Source organism: Mesoplodon mirus (genome assembly GCF_964341445.2).
Source record: "Mesoplodon mirus genome assembly, chromosome: 10".
NCBI lineage: Eukaryota > Metazoa > Chordata > Mammalia > Artiodactyla > Ziphiidae > Mesoplodon > Mesoplodon mirus.
The window spans coordinates 10,418,269-10,435,607 of NC_138986.1; the positions used below are offsets into that span (position 1 = coordinate 10,418,269).

The window sequence follows — 17,339 nt, forward strand, 5'->3', positions numbered from 1 at the left end:
ACTCAGCCATAAAAAGAAACGAAACTGAGCTATTTGTAATGAGGTGGATGGACCTAGAGCCTGTCATACAGAGTGAAGTAAGTCAGAAAGAGAAAGACAAATACTCTATGCTGACACATGTATATGGAATTTAAGAAAAAAAAATGTCATGAAGAACATAGGGGTAAGACAGGAATACAGACACAGACCTACTAGAGAATGGACTTGAGGATATGGGGAGGGGGAAGGGTAAGCTGTGACAAAGTGAAAGAGCGGCATGGACATATATACACTACCAAACGTAAGGTAGATAGCTAGTGGGAAGCAGCCGCATAGCACAGGGAGATCAGCTCGGTGCTTTGTGACCACCTGGAGGGGTGGGATAGGGAGGGTGGGAGGGAGACGCAAAAGGGAGGGGATATGGGAACATATGTATATGTATAACTGATTAAATTTGTTATAAAGCAAAAAATAAAAATAAAAAAAATTAAAAAAATTAAAAAAAGAAATGGTGGTTTTTATGTCCCTGGGTTGCTAATATTTCCACTGGTGGTAAATTTCAGTTTAAAAAGCAAAGAGTTATTACGCAATTACTTTACAATATACAAATGTAAACCTGGAGTGTCAGAAGTAAATAGAGACCTCAGGTACAGACCATCAGGACCTTCCTTCCACCAGCATGAAATTAAAATCCACTCACACCTGATCATCCTGGTTCAGAAAACTGTCCCTGCTGGGTTCCCACTGGTCCAGTAGGAAAAGGCATTAGACTGTGCATTACAAAGACAAGATTTCATTGTCCTGCAGCTTCCTTATTTGTCTCTTCTATCCCCCACTTTAGCAGGAGGCCATAAAGTTACCTGGAATATGTACTTTTCAACTTCTCACAGGGACTTTTCTTCTCCCCAGGCTTCCCTGACTCATATACATCAGACTCCCAAACTGATCCCACGGGGTGAGAGGGGAACCTCTGCAATCCCTGAGATGTTGGAGACGGAGTCCACAAGAAGGCCCACGGCTCCCGCATGACCTAAAGAATAAGGCTAGGGCTTCCCTGGTGGCGCAGTGGTTGAGAGTCCGCCTGCTGATACAGGGGACACGGGTTCGTACCCTGGTCCGGGAAGATCCCACATGCCGCAGAGCGGCTGGGCCCGTGAGCCATGGCCGCTGAGCCTGCGTGTCCGGAGCCTGTGCTCCGCAACGGGAGAGGCCACCGCAGTGAGAGGCCCACGTACCGCAAAAAAATAATAAATAAAAAATAAATTTAAAAATGAATGAATGAATGAATGAATGAATACTAAAAACTATGGGTTTCATTTTAGAATTAATGTTCTCACACACGCTGAATGTGGACAACATGCACAGAGGCACACGGCACGCAGATCCCACTGCAAACTACTCTGAACATGTTAAAAAGTCAATGCCAGCCCGGTAATGAAATAAAGGGAAAAAACGCACACACCACAATCTAACATTGGATAAAATGCAGGTCGTATGGGAAGAGACAACAATAGTACTGGAAACTTTTTTTTTTTTAATAGAATGCATTATGAAGAAAAGTGGTTGAGAAAGCTTAGCCACTTTTTTGTGGCTTAAAGCTTTTTTCCCCTCTTTTATTCCAGGCTTAAACAAAGTTCAGTGGGGCATCAAACTGCCTGTTTTAAATTACAGTCTGTATTTTAAAATAGAATGCATGCACGGCATGCTCCTGAAGCTAGGGGGTGGGAGTGTTATTCACGGAAAATTGAAGGCTTGTTGAGTCAATAATCTTCTTTCACACAGTAACAATTTTCAGCTAAAATTTCTTGACCCAAACAAAGGAAAACAAGACCATTCAGTTATTTTACAATTTAGCAAAGGCAAAGAAAAAAGATGAGAAAGAGAGAGACACCTCTAAACCTTTACATTGTGAAGGAAAAATAGAAATTTTCGCTCTCAGGTAAGAACCTTCTCTACATATATTTATTTCCTCTCCTAAACTGACAGCTAATATTCAAAATAGTTCCTTCCAGTTCAAAAGAAAAATAAAAGCAATTAACCAGTCCACAAATGCTACTCTGAGCTCCTGCTGGTTATGTATCTCTTGTTACATACTACAGATATGTGCCTTCAGTTACATACAAAGTGGAAATCTGCAAACTAAAATTTACTTCCCAGCTAACTTGGATAATGTAAAGTAAACTTCATTCAGCTCAACGTCTTACAATGGCCATGCCTGTATAATCTGGAGGAAGCCCGCTCCCCCTTCTCGATACCAGTGAATGGGAGAAGCACCAGGAAGAAAAGGAGGCGGCTTTCTGGTTCAGCATGCCAAGAACTGCCTTGTGGAAACAGAAACGGCAGGTTAAAATATGAAAAGGTACCTCTTGGACATCACTCGTTTTTTCGTTCTAGCATAAAAAATTAAAATTAAAATTCGAAGGAGCTATGCTGCTGCTAACTGTCCTACTGGAGCCCCCGTGCCCACATGTGAGAATCCCTCACACACACGGATCTTTGTGGTTTGTACTAAAGCCCAACACTGCTGCTCACCCCCTTGTGCTCAGAGACGGCCCCTCTGGGAAAAGAGGCTTATGTCCAGGTATGGTTCTGCGGCTATTTGCATTCAGACCTGAGAGTTATGTGCACCCCAGCCTGCGAGGCCACAGAGGAGGCTCCATGGCCTCACACAGGTCATCTGAAGAGCCGAAAGGCTGGTCAAAACCTTCCAGTCTCCCATTTGTTTCAGCAAAATTTGTATGCTGACTTTCCTATTAGCCAGGAATATCTGCATTTCTCATCGCTTACTTAATGAGCCTCATTTATCAACTATAGATCATAGTTATTCTTCTATTATCAAAACCAATATCCTGAAAATCAGTTATGTTTCAGCCTCTCTTCATCTCCAATTTTGTCTAGTGTCTATTTTTTGCAGTACTCCTTCATTATTTTTTTTTGGAATTGACAGTCCCATAAAATGGGTTAAAATTCATTTCCCCCATATTTTAAATGGAAAGCTTCAGAATATTATGTAAAAAGGTCTACAGGAGGTATGCTTAGTTAAAATGTGTTTTTAAAAATTAAATGAATTTCTGAAAATAATGCATCACCACTAAGCAAATATCTCAGCTATAATGAATTTAGAATTATCCATTTATTTCAAAAGGACTGAAAGATCTCAAATTAGAAACACTTTGCACACAAACATTCGAGTTATTTAAAAACAAACTATAGTTCTTTTAAAATATTAATTTATTCAAGCTTTCCATATATTTAGCGTGCTGTAACCTGGAAGAAATCCAAACTGGTAAGGTTTTATTGAACATTCATTTACAGAACAAATATTTAAGTGGAAGATTGTTTTGAAAGAGAGAGAAACATACCTTCCCACTTCCTATGACTTCTTACCTTGCTCAAGGTTCAAGTATTTCCCCTATTTTCAAAATATCACAAAAATACTCTGGGGGATAAAATTACAGAATATCACATCTTAAAGAAATAATCCATGTTGGAAAATAAACATCTGTCAGAGTCACTATCATTTTTCCTAAATTCGGACTTTCAAGTAAGGTCTTTTCATATTTCTCTCAAACTGAATCCAAAAAGAACTGTCGTCTCCATATAGAGTAGACCAGAGACTAAAATTACATTTGCAAATTACGGTAAATCCTAGGTAAGAAACGGAATGTTGTACGCTCCATTTAACACTTCTCCAAGATATCAAAGTGTGTCTGTGCCTTCAGTTTCAAAGTTATGCAAATGGTTACCTGTGTCTGCAGATGCTCTCGCTGACAAGACACTCCCTTCAGAGAACCTCCTGCTCCATTCACCAGGTGCCCACTTTTTAAGACTTCCATGACTTCAAGACCCAACATACCCTAATAACATTTAGGAAACACTGATAACAGACAGCTGGTGTCTTCAGCTGCACACAGGGATTATCACTGCTTGAACACTGAGAGAAGGGGACAACAGATTCAATTTCTCTTTTATTAACTTAGAATTTTTTAAATGTTCAGGATGATTTGAGAATGATCCATCAACAGAAGACAGTTACACTCTTAACCTTTTAATGACAACCACTTAATTCAAGCTCAAGATACAAATAAAAAAAAGTTTGGAAAAAGTTCATTCAGCAGCTAAACATCTAATTCTTACCTGGTAGATTTTAACTTTTGCAAAAACCCGACAACTAACAGGTTAAGATCATCTTAACAATTTGTATTCTTAGATGGATTGAGAACTTGGTAAATGCAAAACCCAGTTAAAAACTGCTCCACCTAGCTTTTCCAATAGTTTCTAATTGTTCATAGGAACTGTATTATCAAATCCACACACTTAAAATGTCCCTATTAACATATCATTTTTCATACATGCTTCCAAAGTACATGACCATTTACCCCTAACCCAACATGTGTCATTAAAGATTAATAAAACAAACACACACACAGAAATATTCTTTTTCAGTAAAGGGAAATCACTGCATGCTCTGTTGCTAATACCTAACCCCCAAAGAATATTCTTGGTAATAACAGTTTTTCAACCATTCTCTTTCAGGCTTCCAATATCCTGTTTAACACCCTCTATTTCAAAGAACAACCAGCATATACTACCTCCTTCCTTTCACAAAGGGGAAAAAGAATATGTTTTATCTAAACCTCAACATTTCCTTCTAATTGCAAGCTCAACAAAAGTGCCATAAGCACTATTCCACGGGACATTTAGGGTTTTTACTAAACTTGGACAGATCAAACCCTTTTCATGTCAACCTCATGTTTCCTATTTAAGAAAGAAAGGATCAGAAAGAGATTTTTAATGACGTGATGGGCCTTCGCAAAGGCCTTTAGAATATGACTGATCATACTCTGTATCTTAGGTAAACAGAATAATGGACCTGCTATCTGAAATACAAACCGGTGGTAGGTCTCTCTGAAGAAAAAAACAAATAAGTTATTTCTAAACTGAGGAGTATCAGCAACTCTTCAGATTCCTGGAGGAGAAAGCACTATTTGCTTAGAGCAAGGAATATAAAAACTCAAAACTTTTTTTTTGTTGACTTTTTTATACATGTTTATAATATGTATAAACATGTATTTACTGTATTCACTGAAATCATGATTACTGTTTGTCAATTTATTCACTTTTACAATTAAAAATACATATTATGGTGGTCCAGTGCATAAGACTCTGTGCTCCCAATACAGGGGGCCCAGGTTCGACCCCTGGTTGTGAAACTAGATCCCGCACGCATGCCACAACTATGAGCACGCATGCCGCAACTAAAAGATCCCGCATGCCACGGTGAAGATCCTGCGTGCCACAACCAAGACCCAGCGCAGCCTAAATAAATAAATAAATAACTATTTTTCTTAAAAAATATACATTACTAAGAAAAGAATGTTTCACACTACTTTTAGATTAATTATACAAAAGTGCCCACTTTTTCTTCTCTTGAAGGTTAAGTTTACCAAAGTAAAACTCAAATGTCATTTTATAATAAAAGAAAATAGTTTTAAGAATAAAACCACCCTGCCAATACAGATACCACACTCATATAATCCTTTAGTATCAGTAGCATATGGAGAACATAGGCTCTTCTGATGTCAATTCAATACCTTGGAAAAGATCCTGTAAGCAATTAAAAGAAAATTCTGCAACTAGGGGAAGAATGTATTTAAAAATTCTTATATAAATTCTATTAGGAAAATACTTACTGAATAAAACATAATAAATACTGTGAAAAGATCCTAGTCTGTTGAGGGTGAGAGGGAGAGGCAAGACAACTATAAAAGTAACTGCAATAGGGCTTCCCTGGTGGCGCAGTGGTTGAGAGTCTGCCTGCTGATGCAGCGGACACGGGTTCGTGCCCCGGTCCGGGAAGATCCCACATGCCGCGGAGCGGCTGGGCCTGTGAGCCATGGCCGCTGAGCCTGCGCGTCCGGAGCCTGTGCTCCGCAACGGGAGAGGCCACAACAGTGAGAGGCCCGCGTACCGCAAAAAAAAAAAAAAAAAAAGTAACTGCAATAAAAGGATGACTAGTAAATGCCATAAGAGATGAAAAAGTTAAAAAAGACTCAACAAAAAATGTACCAAATAATATTTGGGGGGTCAGAGTGTAAATTGAGATATACTCAACGTTTATAAAATAAAGGAGTTGATAAGCTACAGCATTTGTTTAGACCTTCCACTGTATATTTTACTTAATGATGGCTTCACTTCATATCAATATTAGAGGTAGAAAAAAACTATAGAATGTGCTCAAATTTTAAGTGATAATATTCCAAGGAGATAGAGTCAGTTCTTCAAGCTAATTTTTATATCACATGCTATATGTTAAAATTTGTTAGTAATGGTAACACCAAGGATATGTAAGCTAATGAACCTCAACAGGGAGAAGGCTATATGATTAAGAGGTATAGAGAGCAGTAGACATTATTAAGGAAGATTTGTTCTGAGCTTAGGTCTGAGTGCATTAAGTGAAAAGTAAATATTACTGGTCATGGCACCAAGACAACAAGATGACAAATATTAAGTTATCAGTCATTGGCTTTATGTGGATGACCTGAAGAACTCGGTCAGATGGAAAACACAACTGCATTAACTACTGAGGATCACCAAGAACTTAATGAAATGCAAATATAGACAAATACCAATTTAAACAATGGTGAGAGGACAACTTGCTGAGAGAATCAAATTCTAGATCTAGCATAAGAAAATGCCTTGATTTCTTGTAATGGAAAGTTAACTGTATAACAAAAATACACTACAGAAAATACCCCACATGCAGAAAAACATTACAAACTCTATCAATCTAACTCAACTTAAGGAAAAAATTAAGAAACAACTACTTAAGAAGCTTCCTTCTTATAGTCACATACGTAATGGATAAAGACTTGATTATACATTAGAATCATTTTTACCACATATTTTTAAACATACAGATAAGACCCACAATTTCCTTGGTTCAAAATTACAAAATGAGACGGGCTTCCCTGGTGGCGCAGTGGTTGAGAGTCTGCCTGCTGATGCAGGGGACACGGGTTCGAGCCCTGGTCTGGGAGGATCCCACATGCCGCGGAGCAACTAGGCCCGTGAGCCACAGTTACTGAGCCTGCGCGTCTGGAGCCTGTGCTCGGCAACAAGAGAGGCCGCGACAGTGAGAGGCCCGCGCACCGCGATGAAGAGTGGCCACCACTTGCCACAACTGGAGAAAGTCCTTGCACAGAAATGAAGACCCAACACAGCAAAAATAAATAAATTAATTAAAATCAGTTGATGATAATCTAGTGAGCTTTCCAAAAAAAAAAAAAAAAAAATCCTAAAGACTGACTAGCTTGTAAAAAAAAAAAAAAAAATTACAAAATGAGGGATTACAAATATGATGGATGGCCTTTAACCTTAAGTAAAAAGACAAAATTTGTATCACTAACACTTGAAAAGGAAAAAACACAGCAGAAATCTACAAAACACCTAATAAATTCAGATGTGATAAATACAGTTTCATGGTACTTATAGAATCAATTTATCCAAGTTAGAGTAAAAATACATATTAGAGCCATACAGAATACCAACAGATCTCTCCCCAAAACTGTAATTACCTTTGTTTTATATAACATATTGATGCAGTGTCTATATCAATAAAAATATATTTGTAAACTCTATATAGAAAAACTTTCTACACAAACAAAACCTGTTGAAAGAAAAGTGGAGCACTAAAATTCATTTAAATAAAGCCAATTTTCATCTTAACAGATTGGGGGCAGGAGGTTTAGGTAGGTACAACCAACCAATCTACAATTTGTCCTTTATTCAGTAACTGATGCTTCTATGCACTCAGCATAAAACCTGGAAACTTTCCTCTCTAAAAAAAGATTATTGAAATGTTATTGAGTATATGGGTATGGTATGCGCCAAATGTCATGTATAACATTCTTTACAAATGCCGGTTCTCAAATGTTTAGAAGTAACATAATAAATCTTAGTTAATGTAAGCATGTTTGAAATTCAAATTAAAATCAAAATTAAAATCAGCATGCTATTTATCTGTGAGTTACAAAAACAAAAAGAAACCACCAATTAGGGCGTTTCATTTTTTAATAGCTTCGCAAGAAAATTTATATTATGAGCAACCTTAAATCCCCTAGGGAAGGAAGTAAGATAAACATTAAAGAATAAAGTTAGCCATTATATGTATACAAAAAGAACAATCCAAAAGACTTAAACTGTTGAAGAATATATTGGTTCACTTCTTAACATACTCTGAGCTCCTTTTCCAGTAATCAACTTTGCACCATCCCAAAGCAGAACTCTTCAGTTTTCTGGGACTACCACACTTCATTCCCCCCCAGTTATGCTGTACAGTTAGCTGAAAGTCAACCATTGATTCCAAAGCAGAGCAGTGAAAAGAAGCATAGCCTAGTAGGTGACACAGAAGTTCAAATGGATATGAAGAAAGCAGTACGCTGCAAAGTATTCTTATAGCTAGGTAGAAAATCGGTATCAATCTTTAACAAATTCTCCAACCCGTAAAACAGTACACATCAACAGCCAATGACAAACCTAAAAAGTTGGGCTTATCTAAAACACTAAAAATCCTGTGGTAAAAAAGTAGAATTCACTGTCAACCACTGCCCACCTTCCCATGAGTCAATTTAAATTTCCTAAAACCACAAACCAATTTCCAAATGTTCAGCAAATGTTGCATTTATCAACAGCATTCACGTGCATTTGCGGATGCAGGTGCCCGTGCACGCACGCACGAACACGCGCGCGCGCACACACACACACACACCATGCTCACCAAGCTGTGAATTATCTGCTGAAGAAAAAAGCTTACAGCTTAGAACACAGAGTCCATTACCTTTTTCATTCCTTCAAAAACCAAATAACTAGATAATAAATATTCCAATGTGACTAAAAAATGACCACAGTAAATTTTACCCACTTCCCACCATAGAAATAAAAGCTGTAAAAATTAGGGTTTCAAATACATGTGCATCAGATTCAAAGATATTACACATCCTGTAGCCATCACTTACCTTCTACTCTACGGCTACATATAACTTAAAAATGGGTATGGTATGTGCCAAATGTCATGTATAACGTTCTTTACAAATGCTGGTTCTCAAATGTTTAGAAGTAACATAATAAATCTTACTTAATGTAAACATGTTTAAGATTCAAATTAAAATCATGGCTAGTCTGAGTTCCTGTCTTAAATACGACTTCTTAATAGAGATTGAGCAATAACAATGTCTTCACATCAAAATATTTTAACAAGAAAATATATATAAAAACTTGTTTGCACAAATATATTCTTTGAAGTTATAAGGAATATCTCATTTAAATGAGGTTGCCCATGGGGGGATTAAAAAAAAGAAAATTAAGCACAGGTGAACTATCTAAGGGCATTAACATGTAACCTATAATTTAGCTACTACTCTAGTCAATATATACCCAATAATTTGCTAATAGAAATACTTATAAGTTGTATTTTCCAATTTTAAACTAAAATACTTTCTTTTGGGTGAAAAGAGATTGGGTGACTTCTCGTTACATGAAGTCCCAGAAGGAACTCAAACTACCACTGGATGCTTTATCTCATTCTTTGCCAAATGGGAATTTCCTTTCCATGTAACTCCTATATAGATACCTCTGCTCTGAATCACTACCAGAAAGCAACAGGCTATGCAAAGCACAACTGTACAACAGAAACACCTTTCTGCCACAAAACCTATCAGCCAAATAAAAGCTTCCAATTGGACTTAGAGATACCTACAACACTGGACTCGGAGACACCTACAAATGAAATAGACTTATTCAGGACTACACAGCTCCTTTGAGAAGGAAACTGTAAAATAAAAATTAATAAATCACAAATATACCTGAAATCCATAAGCTTCTCCCCCAAGTCTCAATATAAAGTAGAATAAACAAAAACAAATGCTCTTTTTAGAAATCTGTAACTCATTGAATTTCCAAATCAGTACATTAATAGTCTTACTGGTAAACTTGATGGTCTTTCTTGTTGTATTAAGTTCAAGTCTTCATGGTTGGGTTTTCCAGGAGCCAGAGAAGGTTGAGACCTAGTTCCATAGCCTTCCTGAGACATATCCTAAACAAACACAAATATAAAGAAATATCTCAATGAGTTATAAGCTTCTTTGGTAATCAAGATGAAGCAAAGGCTTATCACAAAGTATCAACTCATCTTACATTTAAGCAAACATCTATGTTATAATTTTCATTTCTGTAACACTTTCTCAAAGCAAAAATAAAATACAAAAAGGCAGTGAATCATCAAGAGCAAAAATACATATAATTAACAATTAAATTTATTATGCAACCATACAACCTAAAGACCATATTTGAGTTCTGCAGGAAGGTGACAGTTAGTCATAGAAGGGAAAGAAAGCCAGCTGGAACCAAACTCTCTTAAACCAGAGCAAACCAAAAGCTCATGTTATTGTTTAATTCTGATTTTGGTTGAACTGTCTTTAATATTACCTTGAAAATGTTAAAATAATTAATGAAAACTTTATTATCAACTCACTTTTAATATGCCCTCTCAGCAACCCACAAAACAACACAGTTATTAAGCCGACAGTATCCTGGGGTTTCTACAAAACCAATAAACACTCACGTATAGAATTTCATGTTCACGTGGCACAGTTACCAAAGGACCACAATAAAGGATAAAACAGCAGTGGGGAACAAAACACACTAAAAAAACCTACTGAAGTAGAGAAACTTATCAGTGACACGGCCTTTCTGGCATCCTGTTGAACACTTTTCCAGGAGGAATTCTGCATGGTTTCAGTATTATGCTGAAATATAAACCAAATACCACACCAAACTTACTGTATGTCAGATCTCTAGCATTTAACTATGCATGCTCAGTTACTAAACAGTCTACCCCCATTTACACCCGAAGTCAAACAGCAGCACAGAGTGTAAAATGCTGATTATAGCATGTCTTAATTGGCACTGAAAGTTGAAGAACCAGTTTCTGATTGGGAAGAAAAAAAAAGAATGGAAAATATCACTTAAAAATAAAATTCTCTCCTTCTTCCCTGTCAGTTTAAATATGTGTTAGAATGAAAGAAACATAATATACAAGTTCTACTTCCCCTGTTACAGTCTCAAAATATTACTTTAAAAATTAATGTTAATGAGTTGAAACCCTATAAAAAGCTTCTGCTGCCCCACCCCTTTCTCATACAGTATACACTTAAAATGACACAGCTTCTTAAGCCAAGAAACTTTGGACCAATAGCTGGTACTGAAAGTACACAAGCTGTACAAACTAGACTTAACTAGCCAAGTGTTGGTGCAACCTGCCTTTAAACAGGCTCTGAAGCAAAGAGCATGCCAACAATCCAGCATTTCCCAAGCAACTCTTCTTCCTTTTACATAAACCCCCCAAACAACCAATCAAGATATCTAACCTCTAACAGCAGTGCAGAATGCCCAGTCAGTACTATACTTTAGTAAGAGAATTACACTCAGTTGTCCAGGTTTTTATCTGATAACATTTAGGGGAGGTCTCCGAGCACAGGCAGCCCAAGGATATTTAAAAGGGTAGCTCTTCAGTCTGGCTGCTGGCAGAGGGTAACAATTAGACTGGGGGGAGGGCAAAACCCCTCTCTCTCTCTCACACACACACACACCCCCCCCACACACACCCACACTACTTGCTCTGGATCCCAGACTTTCACTTGTCACGTGGACTTCCAGCTGCATGTCCTGCAGGTTCCTTTAGATTAACAGCGAGGACTTCAAAATCAAGCCGGGAACAAGGCCTCCATTCAGGGACCTTCACCCTGTTACAAAAAACCCCCCACGAAGGAGCAGAACAGCCTCGCAATGGGCAAACAAACTAGCAGACCCCCACCTGTGCCTCAAACACACACATGTGCACACAAGGTTTACGGGCAGTGCTTAGACACTTGTTTTAGTAAACTGTTAAGAAACAGGAACAGGCTCACATGCCCTATGCTTATAAGCCTTTTACATTTCCTTTTGTTTTCTCTTTGTGGCTAAATGAACTGATTTTTTAAATGAGCTGAAAAAGACCGTTACAAGTACAGTAAATACACATTTTAATGTGGATACGGTCCCCTCTAAAATAAGCAACACTGAACTAACAGACTATGAAAGCCATCAGGAAATTTTACTATGATTCTACATCTCATCTTTTAAGGCTTAAAATTTTTAAATAATTAGATTCCACCAAAATCTCAAACACTATTCTTAACCACAAGAGGCTTTCAGTTATTAAATACAGCTGGAAATAAAACCAAAACAAAATTTAGTGAGAATCACTGAAAATGGAACTTGTTCTGCTTCAATTTACGTTTGAACATAAGGATTAATTTAACTGAGAGAACATCCAGAAAAGGTACCAAGTTTTAACCTAAAACAACCATCATCTATATATAACTTACACTGGGACTATAAAGTCTACATTTGGCAGCTTTAATAAAGATATAAAAGTTATATATCACAACAAACCTGAGCTTTTTCCCCTTCAGAGCTATATTTATTTTCTGGTAGGTACTTATTTTCATCTCAGGAAAAGTAAGTAGGAATAAGTAATTTAACAGACAACAAGAGGCCAATGTCTGTATTAGAAAATAAGAAATACATTCAGCACCATATTTTATAAACAACAACTAAGCGCAGCCTTCATGTTCAACACATCACTGCAGTCTCTGATATTCAAAAGTTTAAACCAGTGCACACCAGCTTGCACACTAGTTCACACACACACACACATTGTCACTGTGACAAATACACAGCTGTGACTGTTTAAGAGAGTGTCACACTGTGATAATGCTACAACGCAAAGGAGCCACACAAGGGAAGTGTGGTTTATCCTTTCAGAGTCCTTTATCAGTATTATTTTTCTTCATCTCACTCACAAGCTTTTCACCACTGACTGATTCTGGTTTTAACCATCTTTATGTTATAGATCAAAGGTAAAACAGAGACTGACTCACAAAACAAAAAAAGTGTGAAAAGAGCTTGAGATAGGGGCATGTACACATTTGTTTCAGAAGTTTTCACTTAGCTGTTACTTTTAACAAATGTCTAGGGACTACCCTGGTGGCACAGTGGTTAAGAATCCGCCTGCCAATGCAGGCCACGCGGGTTTAATCCCTAGCCCGGGAAGATCGCACATACCGCGGAGCAACTAAGCCCACGCGCCACAACTACTGAGTCCGTGAGCCACATCTACTGAGCCTGTGCTCTAGAGCCTGCAAGTCACAACTACTGAGCCCACGAGCCACAACTACTGAGCCCATGTGCCACAACTACTGAAGCCCGCGTGCCTAGAGCCCGTGCTCCGCAACAAGAGAAGCCACCGCAATGAGAAGCCCGCGCACCACAACAAAGAGTAGCCCCCGCTCGCGGCAACTAGAGAAAGCCCGCGCGCAGCAACGAAGACCCAACGCAGCCAAAAATAAATATAAATAAATAAATTTATTTTTAAAAATGTCTAAACATTTATTGAATACCTTGTATGGAACAGTCCCTTCACTGGGTGCTTAACATCTTACACTGTGAAGGATGAGCAGGAAGGAAACACTAGTTATACTGTGCTATTGTGAGGAAGGATAAGGTCAAAACTATGTCCTGGCTCTAGTGTAAAGGCCAAGAGCAGGAGTACTTCTGTTTTCTTTTATAATGAAATGAATTAAGTACTAATGGCAACATGGGACTATGAAGAAAATGTAGAATAAAATGTCAAGGACAGGGCTTCCCTGGTGGCACAGTGGTTAAGACTCCGCCTGCCAATGCAGGGGACACGGGTTGGAGCCCTGGTCCGGGAAGATGCCACATGTGGTGGAACAACTAAGTCCGTGCGCCACAACTACTGAGCCTGCGCTCTAGAGCCTGTGCTCCGCAACAAGAGAAGCCACCGCAGTGAGAAGCCCGCGCACTGCAACAAAGAGTAGCCCCCGCTCACCTCAACTAGAGAAAGTTCACACGCAGCAACAAAGACCCAACGCAGCCAAAATAAGTAAGTAAGTAAGTAAGTAAGTAAGTAAGTAAGTAACGTCAAGGACACTTATAAAAAATTTGAGGGGCTTCCCTGGTGGCACAGTGGTTGAGAGTCCGCCTGCCGATGCAGGGGACACGGGATCGTGCCCCAGTCCGGGAAGATCCCACATGCTGCGGAGCGGCTGGGCCCGTGAGCCATGGCCGCTGAGCCTGCGCGTCTGGAGCCTGTGCTCCGCAACGGGAGAGGCCACAATAGTGAGAGGCCTGCGTACCGCAAAAAAAAAAAAAAAAAAAAAAAAAATTGAAAAGGAAAAATATTCCCATGGTATGAGTTCAAAAGATACAAAGAGATAAACAATGAAAAGAAAGACTGTCTCCTACTTCCCAGGATCCCCTCCACAAAGCTTACTGCTAATAGGTTATCTTTCCACAATCATTCAATGCACAACCAAGAATAAATGTGAATTTAAATCCTTTTTCCTTTAAAAACAACTGGAGTGTATTTGCTGTACACAGTCTATTTTGTGGTCCCTTAACAATACGTTATATATCTCTTTCTATATCTACATCTAAACATCTACCTTATTCTCTTTTTTTTGCTATGCAGTATTGTATTAGTCAGTTCTGTGACTTATTTAACCAGTCCCCTATTGATGGACATTTAGGTTGTTCCCAGTCTTTCCCTACTTCATACAGCACTATAATAAACATCCTTGTGCATACATCTTCAGCTGAAATATTTCTGTAGCGTTACTCTCCACAAGGGGAACTTCTGCCAAAGGGTTGGTACGTTTAAAATTTTGATGGAGGCTGGCAAAGTGCTCTCAGCAAAAGAAGTGTCAATGAACACTCACCGTCCATCACCCGGCTAAAGATGTTGACCTTAGCATCAGGGTATGCCCAACCACAGTACAAAAGGCAGCAAACTCAGACCAGGGGAGAGGTGGGAGGACTGGTAGACAGTAACAGAAGAAAACAATTTAGACAAACAAACAGCTGTGGTGCTAAGAGGTTGGGGAGGATAAGCCAAGAAGCTAGCAAACACTGGCTGTCTTTGGAGTCCTGCAGAGAGAGCTTCAGATCTGAAACAAAGGCAACAGGGAGCCACTATGGCTTCTAGATCTAGAATGTGATGATTCTCATGTTATTTAAGAAAGGTTTTTCCAGCAATCACATGAAGTACAGATGTACTAGAAAGAGAAGGATGATGGTACTTAGTACTACTGCAGTCATCTAAAGTGAGGTGATGAGGATTTGAGTGGCCTCGTAACATCTCACAGTATCTAGGTCAGAATGATTTCTCGCTCCTTTTCTCTTCCCGCTTTGGAAACTCCTATCATCAATCCCGAATACTAACGGGAAACAGATCGGGTCCTGGCACGTAAGGCACTGTAGTGGAGAGGAGAGTGCAATCAACTCCACAGAGAAGATGCCTGCTGGCCACACGGGGCTGCCAGTCACATGGGCTCATCACTCTGCCCAAGAAACTTCCCGTGCTACTGACCTAATTTAGTTTGCAGATACATAAATTTAAGATATCCTTTCCAAAAAGAAAACAATATAAACCTATAAAGTATCCACGTCGAGAATGGACCCATCATCCCACCGCGTCCTCAGGAACGCCCTAATGGGAAGAGCACTGACTAGGACAGCGGACACTGCAGGCAGGGCTCCGCGACAGGTGCCGTGCACGCTCCACCTTTACAACAACCCCAGGAGATGGTCCCTATTATCTATCAGCTTGTTTTTTACCAGGAGGAAACAAAACCTTAAGCAATGTGCACGTAGCAACTCAACGGGACGGACAACTCTTCATTTCCACCCCAGCTGTACTCTACAGACACCTGTAAGCTTCAAGCATTATCGTAAGGGTTTGATGTACTTTTAACTTTTTAAGGTATTATCCTAGCTTCCACCTATTCTCCTAAATTCCCTTCTCAAAAACTATGAATCTTAAGTATTTTGTGTGTGGGATACTTCCAAAACATTCAATTATAATATTATGAATTGAAAAGTATCAAAACTTCAAACTCCCACAAATCTGAATACAAGGCCACTCTACCTACTACTCATTATCATCAAATGGTCGTTTAAGGTCCACAGGCTGATGGGAAACAAGATAAAGAGACCCATCTTGCCTCCTCAGATTACGTTCGCTGAAGGATCCTCTGCTGGTTCCTCTCTTTCCCTCCAAAGACTCCACGCAGACTCCTGGATGGTGATGATTCCCGAATCTCTCTACTTCAAGTCCCATATATTTTAACTGCATTATGAAGGAGTCCCTTGTACTCAAGGAGTCCCTTGTATGTCAAGAAATGACTCTCTTAACTGTCCTCCTCAAATTTGATCCCCTTCCTTCAAGGGCCACCTGGTCAAGGGCATCACCATCCACATGGACTTCTCAGAGCCATTCCACACCCCTTACCTCTCTCACCATCCATACAGATCTGACACATGACCAGACCTAAAATCACTGTCAAGTCCATCCCCTTCATCTTCCCTCCAGCTGTCAGCTCCTTTACACTACAGCCTCTTGCCCGCCACGCCACCAGAGCAGACTTGCTAAAATACAAATGGCCATGCTGCGCTACTGCCTGGAAAGGCCTCCTCCGTGGTGCCTACAGAATGAGGTCCACAGTCCTTGCTCTGGCACAGAAAAGCTCATCAAACAACCTCCAGCTGCCACCCCAGCTTCATCTTGGCCTTCCCCCGGGCCCACCGCAAGTCCTCAGCTTCATGCACTTGACTGCTCACAGGCTTCCACAGGGCCACCTGTCTGCACGTGCAACTCTCTCAGTCCAGGTGGGTGCCCTTCCTTCTGTGTCTGTGAAGCATCGCTGTCTTCAAGATCCTGCTAGAAATTAACTCCTCCATTCCCCCAAACAACTACCTCACATCAACTTCAGATGTATTCTTAAAATACAGCATTATAAATTCTTAAACTATTTGTTTGTGTATCTCCTGAACTGGACTCTTACTTCCTCTTGGGTTCCCAGCGCTGAGCACCGACAGGTACTCAAAAGCCTGGTGAATTACTGACTGAACGCCTTCCAAGAGCTTACAGTTAGAATTAGACACAGCAATACAAAATAAATGTATGAGGACAAACATAAAACTGAACAAAACTTGGGCTCATGTCCAAGAATATTTATCATGTTAACAGCTACACTGCCTGGTAGCAATATGCTACAAAACACATTTTGCTGTTTGTTACTGGCAGTCTTACGGCAAAAAGATGACTATAAAAGAATGTAGTAAAAAAAACAAACAAAAAAACCTGGAAATTAAGAGGGAGGGAAAAGATTATCGTGAGCATTGGTGGTGTCATCAAAAATGAGAAAAATCAAGACATCCTTTACCTCCTAATGATCAGA

At 39.4% G+C, this 17,339-nt stretch overlaps 1 protein-coding gene across 7 annotated transcripts in view; it reads right to left on the reverse strand.

Moving 5' to 3' along the window:
• ARID1B (AT-rich interaction domain 1B) overlaps nucleotides 1-17,339 on the reverse strand; it is a 416,950-nt gene that overhangs the window by 253,912 nt on the left and 145,699 nt on the right. For all 7 annotated transcript variants that reach the window (XM_082633300.1, XM_082633303.1, XM_082633305.1 and 4 more), the window contains exon 4: nucleotides 9,962-10,072. In XM_082633300.1, the coding sequence (XP_082489426.1) occupies nucleotides 9,962-10,072 (111 nt within the window). The remainder of the gene's footprint in view (nucleotides 1-9,961; nucleotides 10,073-17,339) is intronic.